The sequence below is a fragment of the Corapipo altera genome, unplaced genomic scaffold (genome assembly GCF_003945725.1).
Source record: "Corapipo altera isolate COAL_440 unplaced genomic scaffold, ASM394572v1 50, whole genome shotgun sequence".
NCBI classification, from domain to species: domain Eukaryota; kingdom Metazoa; phylum Chordata; class Aves; order Passeriformes; family Pipridae; genus Corapipo; species Corapipo altera.
In genome coordinates this window covers 111,302-129,407 of record NW_020884889.1, presented here as the reverse complement: position 1 = coordinate 129,407, position 18,106 = coordinate 111,302, and the positions used below count along the sequence as shown (strand labels likewise).

The 18,106-nt window shown below is 47.4% G+C and overlaps 1 protein-coding gene across 2 annotated transcripts in view; it reads left to right on the top strand.

Moving 5' to 3' along the window:
- The first annotated feature begins 18,065 nt into the window (after positions 1-18,065).
- Positions 18,066-18,106, top strand: part of PIAS1 (protein inhibitor of activated STAT 1) — a 54,742-nt gene continuing 54,701 nt past the window's right edge. For both annotated transcript variants that reach the window (XM_027644263.1, XM_027644262.1), the window contains exon 1: positions 18,066-18,097. In XM_027644263.1, the coding sequence (XP_027500064.1) occupies positions 18,074-18,097 (24 nt within the window). In that variant the 5' untranslated portion in view covers positions 18,066-18,073. The remainder of the gene's footprint in view (positions 18,098-18,106) is intronic.

Below are 18,106 nucleotides of genomic sequence, written 5' to 3'. Positions count from 1 at the left end.
ATTTTAGGGACAAGTGTGAACAGGACAGGAAGGAGCTGTGTGTGAACAGGATGAAGTGGCCACATGTGAGGAGATGTGGGTTTAATTAAATAGATTGAATTTTGGGTGCAAACAAGACTTTGTGCTGTGTGGACAAGAGAAGGGCGTGCACAGGGCAGCTCTGCCTCGCTTACAAAACCATTTATTTCCATGTAACAAAGTGAACTCTGTGGTTCTCCTGGAAACTTAAAACACATTTTCCTTCTTTTTTTTTTTTTTTTTTTTTTTTTTCTTCCTTCTTAAAAGCTGAAAATTCTTTGCTTTGGTCTCCTTTCTGACTCTTAATGAAGTCGTGGGATCTGCCTCCCCTCATCGTGCCTGCTGTTCTTGCTCTGCTTTGCTGCCCAGCCCTGTCAGAGGCAGTGCTGGGATGGGCCCTCCTCTCCCCTCTCCCAAATATTTCACACCTCCTGACACCAGCCCAGCTTCAAAGCTCACACCAAACACAGAGGGCCCACTGAAGGCCAGGCTTCTACTGAAGTCTGTCAGAGCTGAACATTACACATCCAAAGGTGGAATTTGACACTAACAAATGAATTCTCACTGTTTTTCCATGGAGGGATTAAGCTGCTGGTGCCACAGTGCGGGTGGATTAACTGGGGAGGGGGTGGGTGAGTGGGACTGATGCCTGTGCTGGAGGTTTCCAGTCCATTGAGTGTTGGAAGTAGCCGTGGGATGATGGGTCCCCAAGAACCTCACCCTGAAAATTTGGCTGCCCAGAGCCACTTCTCCTGTGCTGTAATCAAACGAATTGGTAGCCTGGGCAGGGGGCAGTGGGCAGGAGGCACTGCCCAGGGCTGGCACATGGAGCTGCAGGAGTGCTGGTCCCACTCTGCTCATTGCCAGCCCTACACAGGGTCTTGCACACCCCAAGGCCTGCCCACCCCTGTCCCCAGCATGTCTTGGTGGTGGTTCCTCATCCCAAATGGCCACTGGTGAGCTCTGAGTGACTGTGTGCCAGCCAGGACACACAACCCCAGAACGGGTCAGGTTGGAAGGCACCCCTGGAAGTCATCCAGCCCATCCTCCCTGCCCCAGCAGGGTCCCCAGGAGCAGCCACTCAGGGTTGTCTTTTGACTATCTCCAGGGAGGGTGACCCCACACCCTCTCTGGGCAGCCTGTTCTGGTGCTCAGTCACCCTCACAGCAAAAACCTTCTTCCCAATGTTCAGGTGGAACTCTCTGTTCCTCAGTTGGTGCCTGTTGTCTCCTGTCCTCTTGCTGGGCACCACTGAGAAGATCCTGGCTCTGTCCTCTTGGCACCTTCCCTTCAGACAGTTACAGACTTTGACTGGAGATCTTATCTTAGTTTGCATCTTATTTGATCTTATTCTGGAGATCTCTTCTCCAGGCTAAACAGGCCCAGCTCCCTCATCCCATCCTCCTAAGGGGGATGCTCCAGTTCTCCCCATTGCTGAAGGACTTGCCCCAGGAGCTCTGTGTCTGTCTTGCCCTGAGGAGCCCAGCACTGGACACCATCCCAGCTGAGGTCCCACCAGGTCTGGGTAGAGGGGCAGGATCAGCCCCCTGACCTGCTGACATGGGCAGGCAGTGCTGCAGGACTGTTGCTCCCTTTGGAAGAGGACAGGGGTACCTTTTTTGGGAAGCCTTTGCCCCATTGTGCTGCCCCAGCTCTGGAAGCAGGAGCAGCCTTCAGCTGGAAGGGCCATTAATGTCACCTTCCACAAGCACTGTGCTCACAAAGGAACCTGCCAAGTGTAGCACGTTTTAATTTGCTCTTTTCCCAAGCATTCCTGGGTTTATGGCTCGGCTCAGGCTGGATACAATGCTCTGCACAGACATAAAGCTCCCTCCAGAGGGTCACTCCACACCACAACCTTTGGGGGCTCCCTCGAGGACATTGATGTGCTGTTTCCTGGAAAGCATCTGCCCAAAAAAGGGGGGGTTCTGTTGGATTCTGCAGAAATCTGAGCTTTGGAAGCTGGCAGGGACGTTTGTCTGTGTGGTGGTTGTGTCTGGCAGGCTGCTGGCTGAGCACAGGTATGTTACTCTGTTCTCTGTTTTAAATGCTTGGTTGTTTTCAGGTGGTATGGATTTGGGAACATGGTAATTGCGTAAAAATGAAAGAGAGAGGGAGGAAAAAAAAGGAGAAACTTGAGAGAGAAAATGCATTTTGAGTGATGCCTGCACCACATTGAGAAGCACATTTGCAGTTTCTTACCATCTGTAGCAACTTGTCCAAAGCAAACATTACCAGTCAGTCCAGGTTTGGCTGCATAATTGCCATAAACCATTGCAAGGGCATCCAGAATAGCACAGCCCTGGAACTACTTCTAGGATTAGGTCCTACTCCCTTGAAAAATAAACCTTGGCAAGAGCTCAGTCCTCCCTAATAAAAATTCCATTTTCACAGCTCTAATCAAGTTTTCCAGAGCTCTGGTCCAAATTAGAAACTGCTCACAGAATATCTGACCCAGGAGAACAAGATGGAGCTTTTCATTTAAAGCAGCACCAGGCTGGAAATTTCCAAAGTTCCACCTGTGGCAAAGCTGTGGAGTGTGTCCCAATAAATCCATCCCTTCCATGGCAAAGCTCCTGGTCCCTGCTTGCAGGTGGAAGAGTCTCCTTTGGAGGATTCTTCCAGAAAAGGCATCTCTCTTCACAGACAGGCTGGGAGAGCTGGAGGGGTTCCCCTGGAGAAGAGAAGGATCCAGGGAGAGCTGAGAACTCCTTCCAGGGCCTAAAGGGGCTCCAGGAGAGCTGGAGAGGGACTGGGGACAAGGGATGGAGGGACAGGACACAGGGAATGGCTTCCCACTGCCAGAGGGCAGGGTTAGATGGGATATTGGGAAGGTGAGGGTGGGGAGGCCCTGGCACAGGTTTCCCATAGAAGCTGTGGCTGCTCCTGGATCCCTGGAAATGCCCAAGGCCAGGTTGGACGGGGCTTGGAGCAACCTGGGCTGGTGGGAAGTGTCCCTGCCCATGGCAGGGGTTTGGAACTGGATGAGCTTTAAGGTGCCTTCCAACCCAAACCATTCTGGGATTCCATGATTCTATGAAGATCCTGTTGCTTCCCTGGAATCCCTCCTTGATTGTCACTCACCTGCCCTCCTCCCCATCAGCAGGAAGCACTGGGACATCACTGGGGTGTGATGGGTGCTGACTGTGCAGGATTGATCCTGTTACACAGTGTATTTCTGCATTTCCAAGAGGGAGATTTCAGGACTGTGGGGCTGCTCCCAGGATCGATGGCCGGGTCTGTGCCAGTCAGCTGGAGCTCAGCACCAAGTGTTGGAAGAGCTACTCCTCAAGTGAACAGCAAAGGCAGTTTTATGTCTAATCATCTGAATTGTTTCCTACCATTGTTCCTCAGCCTTAGATCCAACTGTTCCACAGCCATTCTCAGTGCAAATGTATTTTTCTTTTTGTGTGATAAATGCTCGTCTGGCAATATTTGGGAAACAAAGAACCCATGACAGAGAGCCTGGGAGAGAGATGATCCAGTTACATGTAACCCTGGGATAAATCCCTACTTGTTACACAGTGCAGGGGATGTGAATCCTGGAATCACTGAGGTTGGAAAAGATCTTCAAGGTCACTGAGTCCCCCCTGTGCCCCATCCCCACCTTGTCCCCCAGCCCAGAGCACTGAGTGCCACGGCCAGGCCTTCCTGGGACACCTCCAGGGCTGGGCACTCCAAACCTCCCTGGGCAGCCCCTGCCAAGGCCTGACCACCCTTTCCAGGAGGAAATTCTTCCTCATATTCCATAACCTTCCCTGGCACCAAGGTCAGGCTGACAGGCCTGTAGTCCCCTGGATCCCCCTTCTGATCCTTCCTGTAGGTGGGTGTCACATTATCCAACCTCCAGCCCTCCTGGTGAGCCAGGACTGGTGAGAAATGATGGAGAGTGGCTTGGAGATCTGTTCCCCCAGCTCCCTAAGTACCCTGGGATGGATCCCATCTGGTGCCACAGACCTGTGAGTGTCCCAGTGGCTCAGCAGGTCTCCACCTCCCTCTTCCTGGATTTCAGGAGGTCTGTTCTTCCCCCCATCCCTGTCTGCCAGCTCAGGGGGTTGGTTGCCCTGTGGATAACTGGTCTCTCTGTTGAAGACTGAGGCAAAGAAGGCAATAAGAACCTCATCCTTTGCCTCATCCTTGGTTACAATGTTCCCCTCCCCATCCAACAAAGGCTGCAGGTTTTCCTTGGCCCTCCTTCTGCTGTTGATGTGTTTAGAAAAACACTTTTTATTATCTTTGCCAGCAGTGGCCAGATCGAGTTCCAGCTGAGCTTTCACCTTTCTAATTTTCTCTCTACGTGACCCAACAACATCCTTGTCCTCCTCCTAAGTTGTCTGCCCCACCTTCCAAAGGTCACAAGATCTCTTTTTCGCTTTGAGTTCCAAGGAAAGCTCCTTGTCCATCCAGGCCAGTTTTGTGCCCTGCTGGCTCACTTTTCAGCACATCCTGCGCCTTTCAGGTTTAGAATTTTGGTCATGGGGAGGCAAGAGGTGGCTGCAGGGAGCCAGGTGGGGAAGGGCAACAGGTCAAGGATCTGGCAAAACTACCTGACCCAAACCTGCAGGAGAGTCTCGGCCTCTTAGAGGTAGGAGATATGGAAGATGATGTGCCTAGGTTGGTTTTAGTCCATCTTTGAATAGACAGAGATGCACGTGAACAGGGAAGACTGTGAACTATTAGAACTGGAGGATGTTCAGAAAGAGAATTCATCTTTTTCTGAAGGTTCCAGTCCACTGGTTCTGGTTTGTTAGGTGAGCCTTTGTCAGGAAATGTTGGAACTGGAGAACTCATCTGCCAAAGTGTAACAAACCAAACTTGAGAGCAAACCCTTCACAGAATCATTAAGGCTGGAAAAGACCTCCCAGATCAATGGGTCCAACCACCATCATTTCCTATGTTCTCTTCAGCTCTAGAAGGCAATCAAATATTGTGGAACTTCATGAATCTTTATGAAAATTCCAAGGACCTCGCAGAACACACATCTGGAGGGGGTAATGACCTGAATGGGAAGACTGGCATTGCTTTTGTAGGCATTGACTCTTCTGAGCCAGACTCAGGCAACACGTGTTTATTTTTAAATGCAAATGCAGCAGTGATCCATGCAGGGCAGGTCACAGATGCATCCAGCCCTGCACAGGAAGGACACTGACCTACTGGAGCGAGGCCAGAGGAGGCCACCAAGCCTCTCCAATGAGGAAAGGCTGAGAGAACTGGGATTGCTCATCCTGGAGAAGAAAAGGCTTTGGCATGACCTATCTGCAGCCATCCAGTTCCTGAAGGGAGCCTGCAAGAAAGACGGACAGAGACTATTTACAAGGGTCTGGAGTGACAGGACAAGGGGAATGGCTTCAAACAAAAGAGTAGAGACCTACTGAGAGTAGATTTAAATGGGATATTGGGAAGGAATTCTTGGCTGTGAGGGGGGGGAGGCCCTGGCACAGGTTGCCCAGAGAAGCTGTGGCTGCCCCTGGATCCCTGGAAGTGTCCAAGGCCAGGTTGGATGAACTTGGAGCAACCTGGGCTGGTGGAAGGTGTCCCTGCCCATGGCAGGGGGTGGAACGAGATGAGCTTTGAGGCCTCTTCCAACCCAAACCATTCCGGGATTCCACAAACTTGACCATCCAAATGACAGCAGAGTCTGGAGGAGAAAGGAGGAAACCACAACCATAGTTCATCTCTCGGGCTGACTGGGCTAAAAGATGCACAGAAACATAAAAACCCCGGGCAGGATCGTTTCTTAAACGCTCACGTGGGCTCCTAATTGTGGAAACATGTTGGATTATGTGATACCATAGGGTTATATAACACCTTTTATGAAACTCTTGGCACGAAAACAATGCATAAAAATAACAGATGTGGCAAATCACAACCATGTTCTGGAATCTTTCTGCAGTTCAGTTTAGTGAAAACAATAGACTGGGTTTAAATTGGGAATTTATTTTTTTTTTCCCCAAAAAAATGTCTAAGGGCAAAGAAGCATTTGACAGAATAAAAAGGCTGAAAGTGCAAAAGGGGTTTCTCCTAAAGAAGTCTGGAGGTGGTTGAGAGCTCCAGGGTAGCAAAGGGTGTGAGAGGGATGGAGTGACCCTCCCCTACCTTCAGGGAGACCTTCCTTCTAAGCCAGGCAAGGGAAAAGTGGTCCTGAGGTGTGTCCCAAGGGAATGATGGCAAACCAGGATCCTGATGGAGAACCAAGTGTGCAGTTGTCCTTCTAGGGCCATCACGGTGCAAATGTGGCACTTGGGGACACGGTTTAGATGGGCTTGGCAGTGATGGCTGGACTCAATCTTAGAGGGCTTTTCCAACCTTAGTTATTCCATGATCCCTTCTGCAAAACCCAAAGGGATGCCCGAGGTGAGCTGTGAGTGCAGGAGGATCTCAGCCGGGTGGGTGTCTGACTGCACCCAGTCCTTCCCCATCCCAGGAGTTCTCTCAGATGGGTTTGCAGTGCTCCACAGGAGAGGTCCTGGGTGTCAGGAATGTGGCTTTCCCACGCTTTTGTGAAGCTGTGCTGCTGATAAGAGGCCCCTCACAGCCTGTAATCGGAGCAGGATCTGCCTGAGAGCGAAGGTGCCGTGACTGCACCGGCGGGTAACGAGGAACAGGCTCCAGTTAAACACCAGCTCCTCCCGTTTGTTGTGGTACACGGTGTCCTGGGCACAGTCAGAGCACCTAAAACCAGACCCAGGGCTTTAAACTGTGAGGCAGTGCTGGAATAAGAAATTGGATCTTGCTGGGAGTTGTGTGGTTTTTTAATCTCCTCCCTGGCTATCAGCCTTTGAACATCGATTCCTACTTTGGCACAAGCCCTGGCTCCAGTTGGCACTTGGGACCATCCTGGTATGACAGCTCCTGCTTCCCAGAACTGAATTTGGCCTCCAGTCTGCTCCATTATGTCCCATTAATTCATAATTCATTGTTTGAGAGAGCCCAGATGTGAGTGCAGGACCAGCCGCTCCAGCATCTCTGAGCCATTTGGCCAAGAGGTGCCAGTTATTTCTTGGTATCATTTGAAAGAATTTTGGTTCCCAGATGGGGAGAAAAACTGCAGGACATCTTCAACAGTAAAGGGAAAACCTGTGCTAATAGCCTTTCTTTATTAGTAGAGAAAAGAAAGATATTTTAGCTAAAGGCTTCCAAATTAAAAAAAAAAAAAAAAAAGAAAAGAAAAGGGAAATTTCAACTGAAAGAGAGAACTCACTGTTTTGAAAGAGTTTGCAGGGTGGAGAACATCGAACTGAAAGGATCTTGTGTAATTTTGCTTTTTAGGTCTGAGACTAAATTCCCTCATTTATTCCTTTGCTTTACCACAGGGAGATGGCTGAGGAATGCTAAGGAAGAGACTGATTTTTGGTCTAGCTGGAAGCATGTGGCATCTTCCAGGATCGGCCCCAGACACTTCTGTCTCTAATTTTTGTCCAGACAGCTGATATTTCATAGCTCTTCCCATCCTCCAAGTCCTCTGTAAGTGTTAAGTATTTTTGCATCCAGCAAATGGAACAATAAGGGAGGACTTAATTTTCCCATCTGTCAACTTGTCCTGAACAAATTGTACGTCTTTCTCTTTAGAGTGAAATCTCAGCTAAATTAAAAGCTTTAGTGTTCATTTTCATGTAACAGAGGTTCTGAAAGAAATTCTGTCATCACATTGCTGCCTGAGTTTTATATTTTTTTTAACATATTACAAATCACAGAAGACTTGATTTTGTAATTTAGTGATGGTGGCTCTGTCTTGGGTACCTAAGCTTGGCTCATGCTGCCCCAAAGTTATGTACCTCGTGTTGATCCCAGAATTGTCAAGGAATCAGGGAATGGTTTGGGTGGGAAGGGATCTTAAAGCTCATCTCATCCCACCCCCTGCCATGGGCAAGGACACCTTCCCCTATTCCAGGTTGCTCCAAGCCCCGTCCAACCTGGCCTTGGACACTTCCAGGGATCCAGGGGCAGCCACAGCTTCTCTGGGCAACCTGTGCCAGGGCCTTCCCACCCTCCCAGGGAAGAATTCCTTCCCAATATCCCACCTAACCCTGCCCTGTGGCAGTGGGAAGCCATTCCCCTTGTCCTGTCACTCCAAGTCCCTCTCCAGCTCTCTTGGAGCCTCTCTGGCCACTGGAAGGTGCTCTAAGTTCTCCCAGGAGCCTTCTTTTCTCCAAGCTAAGTTTTTGAGGGAAAATGCTGTATATTAAGGATGGTTAGTGGTGTTGGTGAAGGAAACCTCTGGGACTTTGGAGAGATTCCTGTGCTGCTGCAAAGCTCGAGGGCCGTGAGCAGGTGGTGATGCCGTGGGCTCCACCCTGCCCTGCTGAGGATGCTGAGCACAGGTTGGGCTTTGCTGCTCCCCAGACAGTGTTTGGGATAATTCTGTTTGTCTTGGGCTTGACCTTCCAAGGCCATGCCCCCGAGAGCAAACCCTCTGAGCTTGGTCGGTCCCTGTGCGTGTGGGAGGTGCCGACACATTCCAAACCATCCCAGTGGGCTCTGGAGCTGAGAGACTTGTTGGCTCTTGGTGACTTGTTGACTCTGTGTGGTGCTGCTCTCTTTGCCCTCTCAACCCTGGGTCTGCAGCAGGGGGATGACACAAGAGGTGCCTGGGGTGCAGATATCCCCTTGTCTCCCCGTCCTTGCTTCCTTGCAGGAGATGTTATCCGGCCTCACGTCATCCTCCCCCAGCATCACCCAGCTGGCAGGCTCAGATAAAGGCTGAGAGGGGAGATAAGGAGCTCCTTCCCTTCTCCTCCCTCGTCTGGAGCACCAGCAAATGGTGAGTCTCCACTTCCACAATCCCACTGTTAAAACCCATGGGAAAGTGGCACCCAAAGGAGATGGGTCCCACCTCCCCCTTCGGTCTCTGCAAGACAGATTTGTCAGTGCAAATCTGGGGTGAAAGAAGTGAAATAATAAAAAAAAAAACAACTTAGAGCCAGGTTCCCCTTCTCCTCAGCACCCCAACGGGTCTCTTAAGCCACCCTTGAAGTTCCAGGGTAGGTTTACCTTGAGCAAAACCAAGTTATGTGATGTGGCAAAGACACACCCTAAAAGAGACAGGTAGGAATTTGGCTCTGGAGCTGTTTTCATTGGAAAACAAAAGGGTTTCTGTGACAGTCTGGAACAAGTGCCAGTGAAAGGGTATGAACTCTTTGCAGACTGTGGTAACTGCAGAATATTGCTCACAGGGTTCCTACAAGTCATCAGGAGCTTTTCCCACCCTCCTTAATAGGGCAGCTTGGGTGCAATGAGGTGATGTAGGCCTGCAAATGGAGAAAACAGAACACAAAATGTAACTTTTTCTTGTTGTCTGCCAGCTCCTCCCTCAGCAACGCATTCCTAGAGGGGCATCCATGGATGCAGCAATGCATCCATAGCCAGGCTTTCACTCCCAGAGCCCAAGGAAGCCGTGGCAGGGCTCCAGCAGGAATCCTCTGGGCTTTGCAGCCGCTGTGATTCTCTGCTGTGAAGTGCTGCCGTACAAAGGAGGTGTGAGAACTTCCCCACACCAGCGATAATGAAGTAGAAGAGGATGTAAGGAGGCTGGTTCAGGTGCTCCCTGCTCCGAGCTTCCGTGCTGGAAGCTGCCACGGCAGCGATTCCAGCTGTGGGATCCACAGCACGAGCTTCGGAGCGGATCAGGTTCAAGTGTTTCTGCTGGGCTGTGCTGGCTCGTGCTGCAGAGGGGATAAATTATGATGTCAAAACAGAGAGATGTTGTCACACACCCATCTCCCCCTCTGGGGTCAAGGTTCTGCTTTACAGCTCGGAAAGCCATTAGTCCAGCCGAGAGCATATGGCCAAGAACGGGCAAAGAAAAGTCCTGTGTGTTTGGGTCAGAGCTGCAGACAAAAGGCTCTTTGTGCTCAGAGCTGACAATGACAAATAAAGAGGAACCTGTTGATCTGGGAGAGAAATGGAGGATTATGAAAAGATCACATGGTGAGAAAAAGACCTTGGCTGTTTGTCTGGACGTCAGTCTCGGCCGTTGTTAAAATGCTTTCTGGGGCCACGGCGTGTTTGTTGACAGAAATATCGTCCCCTGCTCGTGGGTGCCTTTTCCTGACCTACAAAAATGCTACCTGTGCCTAAAGATGCTGCCCCCAGACCACATCAGAGAGGTGATATGCTCCTAACTGGGTCCTTGCCGTGTGATTATAACTAATGTTTGCAAATCCCTCAGAGCACCAGAAACACTAAAGGCTAAAAAACAGTGTCTATCCAACCACGATCATAAACACAGGACACAAAGAAAACCCACTAGCAAAACGCCTATAATTCAACAAAGTTCCTGGAAGGAGCCCAAAAGCTATGTCTAATGCTAATAATAAGCATATTTCCCAAAGGTACCATTTGATTTCTATCCAAAACTAAACATATTTGAAGCTCTGCCTGGACGTCATTGTATAGTAGATTAAGTGGGGCAGTTTAATGTGTGACTAACTTCATAAAACCTTCAGCCAGCTCTGAAGGAACAGCAACAGTCTTGACAAGGCTGGGCTACAAAACACTTCACAGATAACGTGGTGCTTTTCACAGTAAGTCTGGAAAAAATAGAGCAGGGCTGTGGTTTCGTGGCACATCTGGCAAGTGCACGGTCCTGATCGGTGTGCAGAGAACAGGCTGAACAGAAATATTTATATTGAGCATTGATGGGCTGCCTAAAATGACCTCCAGAGCGTATGCAGCGCACCATAGATTTTTAAAAAATCTATTACAGCCCATTATGTTCTGGAATGTATCCGAGTCCATCAGCGTGGGCAGTGCCAGCGAGTCTCTGCCTTTGCTGTGGTGAAGGAGACCTATGGAAACGTGTTTAATTCAGAATAAAGCAGGGCTGTGTGTGTGTGTGGGAAATAACAACAGAACGCTTTTCCTCTGGTTTTATTTATCTTTACAGCTGAAGAGACCGAGCTGGGGAAGGTGAGTGGGAAATGAAACACAAAGGGAAAGGTCCCTCGCTGTTTTTTAAGCACTGGTTTGAAATCAATGCACATAATGCACTTGGAAGGGCTCTCTCATTTACTGGTTTTCAGTAAATTGCTGGGCTGTGCTTCCCAGTGATAATGTGAGTGTCGTGGCTGTGCCAGGAAGAATATACTTGAAAAAAAAAAAAAGAAAAAAGAAAAGAACTGAGCAATTCCCTGCAAGCAGCATTTGGATAGTTTAGTCTGGGCTGCCCTGAATTCTATACGTTAACCAAGAGACATCCAGGGCTGCTGCCTATCTCTCCTGGGGGAACAAAGCCTGTCCTGGTTCTCTGGAGTTTATTCCAGAGACACAACAAACCATTTTTAAGCAAAATATCCTCCTGCAGAGAGAAGGGGAGGTGGGGGAGTCCCCAGCCCTGGAGGTGCCCAAGGAAGGCCTGACTGTGGCACTGGGCTGGGGGACAAGGATTCCAGGGGTGGATTCCGTGGGCTGGGAGGGCTTTTCTAAGCCCAGTAATTCTGTGATTCCTGCTCTCTCCAGGCATTTTCCAGCCACTGCTCTTCTTTCTCCCTTTGCCATCCTTATTTTCCCCCCAGTAGTGGGTGATGAGCTCCCAGTGACTGCTGGATTAGGCTTAGGGTCCAATTATCCTCATTAAAAGTATAAACTAATAATTCTCAGTTCAAAGTGGGTTTGCTATGGACAGCCCCACCAGGGATTTAGTGCTTGATACTGGAGTTGGTGCTTAGGTTTTCTTTTAATAATTTTTAACTGGAGGCAGCTCTATTTATATATGCTCTGGGAGGATAATTTTATGGGTAAATATAATCTTTATTAATATTTTCTTTGTTAATTCATTGATGTTAGTAAAGAGCTTTGAAGATGAAAGCACTGTACGCAATAAATATTAACATTATTCCAACTTATTTTAATGTTGCCAGCATTCCAGCTCCATCATCTTTCATCCAAGAATCTCAAAGTGCTTTCCAAATGTTAATTAATTTCCTCTCAACAGTCCAGGGAGATACCTATTATTATCTTCATTTCACAAAGGAGTCATCCTGAGTGCATTTTACCCCACGACTTGGTCAAAAATCAGGGAATATGGCAGGAGTTTATTTGGGACTGAGCCAAAAATTCCTGCCTCCCATTCTTCCATCCTTGCTGCTGGACAACATTCCCTTCCTGGGAGTGGGGTGTGACACTCACAGTGGTTTCATCAGGTGCTTTTATTGGTTGCTCTTAAAAGAAAAAAATAGACAGTGATCAAATGCCCCACACCCAGGGCAGGAGAGGAAATGAAACTCTTCAAAATCAGGATGTTCACAGCTATTAAGCGATGAATTTTCAGCATTTTTTGATGTCCAGGAGTAAATCTTAATGGGATGCTGGTTTGGAGTCCTACTGTAGAGTCAGAATCTTATAATCCTTACTTAAAAGGGTATCAAAATAGAAGCATTTTCTCAAATGCTGCACAGCTGAGGAAATGCTGGGGTGGAGAGAGCACAGGTGAGCACAAAAGATCAACGTTCTGCAGCTGAAAGTTCTCCTAAAACGCTCTTCCCAAACCAGAGGGTGAGTTACTGATGAGACAAGAGCAGCATTTAGAGCCAGTGTGACTCCAGCAGTCCATGAGAACAATGCAAAGTTCAAAAATAGCACTATTGACTGGTGGAAAAACAACATACATATAATTTTCAGGTAATTACGACAGTATAATTAGCTGTGCTGTTCTCATATGAGCCATTTGAAATGCACTCTGCTTGCTGCTGGAGCTCAGCTTTTATTTCCAGCCTTTCCCAGGACTGCAGAGATTCTTTGGGAAGAGTGATGAGGTAAAAAATGAAGATGTGAGTATTTCACAGCAGATCCCAGGTTGGTCTCTTGCTGCTGGGGCTTTATCCAACTCTACTCCTTAGGCAAGATGAGACCTAAAGAGCTGGGGAAGATGAGCATAATCTACTCCCATAAATCTATGAATTCCAGGTGTAACAATTCACTGTCTGGGGTACTTCCATGTGTGGTCCACAATGGAAATTGTAGGACAGGGAGGAGGAAAGACACTCAAACTGTAACAGGTCTTTTTCTAAATCACTGTATGTGACTGATGCCCTGTGCAAAATTGATATAAATTAGGATTGTGTGAAAATATTAGTATTTTACATGTACTGTGTGAGCGAGGGAATGGCGAGAATAACACATAACTTGATCAAAGTTCTGGAAAATTCAGGACCTTGGTTATTTTTATTTGCCCCAGACTTTGCTTATTCAGAATTATTTAGTATCTGAAGAAACCAACTTAAACACTGGGACACTGCAGTCTTACCAAAAATCACTTTTAGTTGGAATGAAAGAGTTTACCCCAGTGAAAACCTGGATTTGTTGAAGCTGTGAGTCTGTACAGGGTAATTAAAAGCCTGCCTTGCCCCTGGGATGATATTTTGGAAATAAACGTAGCTTTTTGTAGTTTTCTATCCTTGTGTTCGAATAGTTCTTGGCCAGTTTCAAGCTGCTGAAGGATGTGATGCTCCAGGTTTGGACATGGCCCTCCCAGCTCCCTGTGGATCAGCCACATCCTGCTGCAGTTGCTTTTTACTCCTTGTTCTTTTAGTACATCCACACATTATGAAAATGGGTGCTAATGACAAAAAAAATGCCAATTGTGATTAATGGAGATGGAATTTTGTTGACCAAAAAAAATGTGGATTTAACTCGGCCAAAGGAAATGCTTTTACAACTGTAGATGAATATCTCAGGAATGGCCATTTCTTTGGAGAGAAAAAAACCTTTCCAGTTCCAACTAAAAAAAAAAAGAAAAGAAAAAAGAAATGGATAACGATGTAAAAGAAAAGTGAATAAAGGGACAGACAGAACCAGATCCACTCAACAGTGGCAGTAAAAGGCCCAGGAGTTAATTTTAGGCGAGTGAAATTAAGGTAAAGTGGATGCAAGGCCAGGAGGGCACTTGTTTCAGCACAAACCCAGTCCCCCAGGACGTAAATCTCCTCCTGGAATCCTGGAATGGGTTTGGGTTGGAAGGGACCTTAAAGCTTATCTTGTTCCACACACGATCCAGAGATACTGGGGTGGGAAGGATGAAGAAATAGTTGTAAAGAATGGGCTGATTGTTGTGCCCAGGACTATTGTCTTGCAGCTGCAGAGGCTTTGTGGAGCAGTGGAGGACGGAGGGAGCTGAGCTTGCCTTGGAATGTGGAATTTCAGGCAGGGAATACAATCCACAGGGCATTCAAAAATCAAGGAGTGAGGATAAAGTTGGTTTAGATTTGTAAAAAAATTGCAAGGGGGGCAGAGTTGGTCTCGTGGCCACGGCAGGCTTTGGGTACTCGGGGTTGGAAATGGTGCTTGTGTGAGTACAGAAAGGAGGGAAGTTGATCCTGGAGAACTGAAAAAACAGGAAATACGAAATGGAGCTGGGATGTGTCACCCCATGACGCTGTGCATGTAATTAAACATTATAATAACTCCTTTCCACGTGCTTTCCATGTTGTTAGGCCAGGAGATCCAAGGCTGTAACACTGACGTGAGCAAAATGATCCAGTATCTCCCCCCAATTTAGGATTTTGGGTGATTAACTCCCCCTCTGGGAATTCAAAGAGCTCAGGCAGCAAAGCTGTGATGAAACTTTCTTTTCTAAGTAAGTAGCAGCCCTTGTTTGGGCCAAATTTGCGAGATGATGGTAACCCAATATGATATAATTTAATGGAATATTGCTCTTGGATGTGGGTTTAGGGGGAGATGTGTGCACCAGCCAAGTCCCAGTCACTCAACAGGAACTGACTCCACAGCATATTGAGCAGTGCCACGTATGTTGCTTATAAAAAATGGGCTTATTTTATCAGGGCAGATTTGCTACTCCATTTTCTACACACGCAGCCAAGGAATTTGCACTAAAATGTACCTCTGTGACTTCTTTTTGCCCCTCAGAAAAAGCTACTTCAGTGGCACATCTAAATGTTTTTTATGCCTCCAGTAACCTCAGGTTTTTGTGGCTTGGTCGTGTTTTCTATCAAGAAATAGTGATTGAGAATGTATCATTAAATAAGTTGTATTCAGGATCAAAAATGCCCCTCAGTACTTTTGAGCAGAGAGTAAGTCTGGACTATTAGACAAAGAGGGAAAATTCTCGGAGACTCGGACTAATGAGAACAATATGTTGGTAGAAAAATTGCATATCTGTTTTAAAAATGTTATTGTGTCTGAACACGGTTTTAAGCAAGTGAGTTACGTGACATGATCCATTTTTTTTGACAAGTTACAGAATAAGGAATTAGAAGAAACGGGGGTGGGAGGTAGATTCTTGAGTCATTTATTCTACTGAGACATGGCCAAAAGGGGGAAATGAACTTCCGAAAATCGGGAATCGAAAATATCAAAATTCTGAATGGTTGAGGAAAATCTTGATCTTTAGTCTTCTCGCCTCCCAAAGGTCAAAAGAAAAAACATTGGAGTTTTAGCTCAGAAACAAGAAAACTGGAAGACTGTTTGGGGGTATCTTTACCTTCTCCAGTTGCACCCCAGGTATGTCCTTTTTAAATTAAGACAGAATCCTGACAGATCTGAGTGTTGCCATCACAGCCAGAGCTGGAACAACTGGGAGCACCTTTGAAAATCACTGTGTGTTGACAAAGTCTTTTCTTGGCAATAAACCATCATCTGAGACTCAGGAGCAGAGAGGAACAAAATTTCATTACATGTAAATAATAGTCTAAATATAGAAGCACAGATTGTTTTTCTCATTAAGTTCCTTCTTCATCCTAAAGCATATCCTGCTTTTAAAAACAACTGACTATCAAAAAGCCCAAACTGAAAAATGAGGGGCCTGTATGAGCTTTGTCTGTAAAAACCCTGACAGTATTTAGGGTGAAGCATTTTAAACCAAATTTTTGGTATCCTCTGCTTTAGTTCTCTTCCTCATTTTAATGTAGCTGAAGACATTCTCAGCCTGTTTTATTTAAAGCAGGTTTTGAAAGAGGACACTGTGGTTTATGGCCACGTGTCAAGTTTGATAGTGCTATGCCATGATTTAGCAAAACACTCTAAGCACATGTCCACATCCCACTGAATTTGGTAGGAAGTGAAGAAGCAGAGGAAAAAACTGTTTGCTGCGCAGCAGCCTCATTCAGGGGAGAAAAAAGTAATTGAAATCAAAAAGGATTTGTCTTTATACAATTAGAGACCATTTCTGCCGAATTCCTGAGATGAGACACAAACTCACCCATCATGTCAGATCATAATTATTAAACATGTTGGATCATTTCAGAGGAAGGGTTCCAAACTGGGCTGGTTCAGACCACTGAAATACAACAGCTAATTATGGCACCCGTGGGCGTTCTGGGGAGTCATCTGACTTTTATTTTTTTAGATATCTCGCCCTGCCCCCTCCCCAAACCAGCCTTTGAGACACTCTGATAAGTCTTCATTACACGCAGGATTAAGTCGGAGTATCGGAGTGTCACTTATCAGCCTCTTCTAATTGCTCCTCATTTCCTGAATGCTTCATTTGATATGCTGAACGCCAAAGAAATCCGTGAGAACAGCGGATATTTGGATATCTGCAATAAACGTTGGGTCTAGGCATGGCCTGGAGATGAAAGAGGGGTCCCAGCGAGGAGTCACCTGGATTTTCTGTCTGCTGTCTGGAGGCCAAGCTGGAGAATATTTCTGGAAGAAATGCTTGGAAATTGAATGTTTGGAAAGAGATAGGAGTTGTTCTCTTTGGTCAGAGAATCAGGACTTCATATATATATATATATATATACACACACACACACATACACACGTATTCATTCATATATATATATATATATTCTTATGAATAAAGAGGATGGTATCAAAAACCTACTTCCTAGAAAGACATTGACACCACGCTCCCATTCTTCCCTCAATGCAAACTACCTAATTTTAAATCGTGGGCAACTCCTCAGGTCACATGGGATAAATTATAACTCGGTAATAACCAGGAGTGGTAATCTCCTCACCACACGTTCCCTGGGTGGCCCCAAAACACACTTTAATCTGTAGAGTGGAGACATTAATGTTGGGGGGTTTTCTTATTTTTGTCTTGCAATGCACGTAATCTAAGTGCTTTCTGAATGTAGAGATGGATTTTATGGAAGCTATGGAAAAGTAGGAAATTTCGTTTCTTTTTTTCTCTTCTATGCACCAAGGTGAAGGCCAAGTGAAGAGTCTCATGGTGATCTGTACTTACAGAGTAATACACAGATAAAAAGAAGATGAATGAAGGCAAAGTGACTTAAATATTAGTATTTAATCTGCCCAATTCACAACCGATGCTGTCATCTTGCCAGGCAGCATTTTTGATATATATTTCCCCCCCTGTATTACCTGGTCTGCTGTTGGAATAACCCACATTTTACTCGAAAATGACGTGAAATGGTCAAGTTTGCACCTCAAGGCTCTGCTCCAACTCCTCAGGCCTCCCAAGAACACCTGTATTTCTGTTCCTCCCTAAGAGGAAAACCCGGGCAAGCTCGTGATGATTCCCTGAACTTTTCTGCAGAAGCCCAGGAGAATAAAACTTATTATTTATAAAACTCATCATTCCCTGCTTGTGCACACCAGGAGCCTGAGGGTTCCTCACCGCCGCTGAGGGACCCCAGCCCCGTCCCGTGCCGTTCCGCTCCTAAACCACTTAAACCCGCGGATTATGCAGCAGGAAGCAGAGCTGCAAATTCCGATTTTAATCAACTTAATTTATTTACTACATCGACGGGGACCCACCGCTCCCCTCCGGCGCTCCGGGGTGTCCCGGGGCGCGGGTCCCGCAGGGGGCGCCGCCCGCTCCCCTCACGGAGCGACCCGCGGGGGCCGCGCTGGGAAGGGGGGAAACTTTGCGGGCAGGGCGGCGGCGGCGGCAACGCGGGGCCACCGGGGCGGCTTGGGGGGCCCCGCGGAGGGACCGGGGCTGTGGGCTGAGGGTCGCTGCTGAGGGTCGCGAGAACCGGCGGTGGGGACCAGGAGGGGAACCCCCGCCCGAGGAGGAGGCACAAAATGGCGCCGCGATTCAAACGCTGCGCGCCGGGAGCGGGCGGGGCGGCGGAGAGGGGGGGGGCGGTGTCCCGGCGGGGTTCACTGCGCCTGCGCGCGGCCTCGCAAGATGGCGGACAGTGCGGAACTAAAGGTAAAGCGC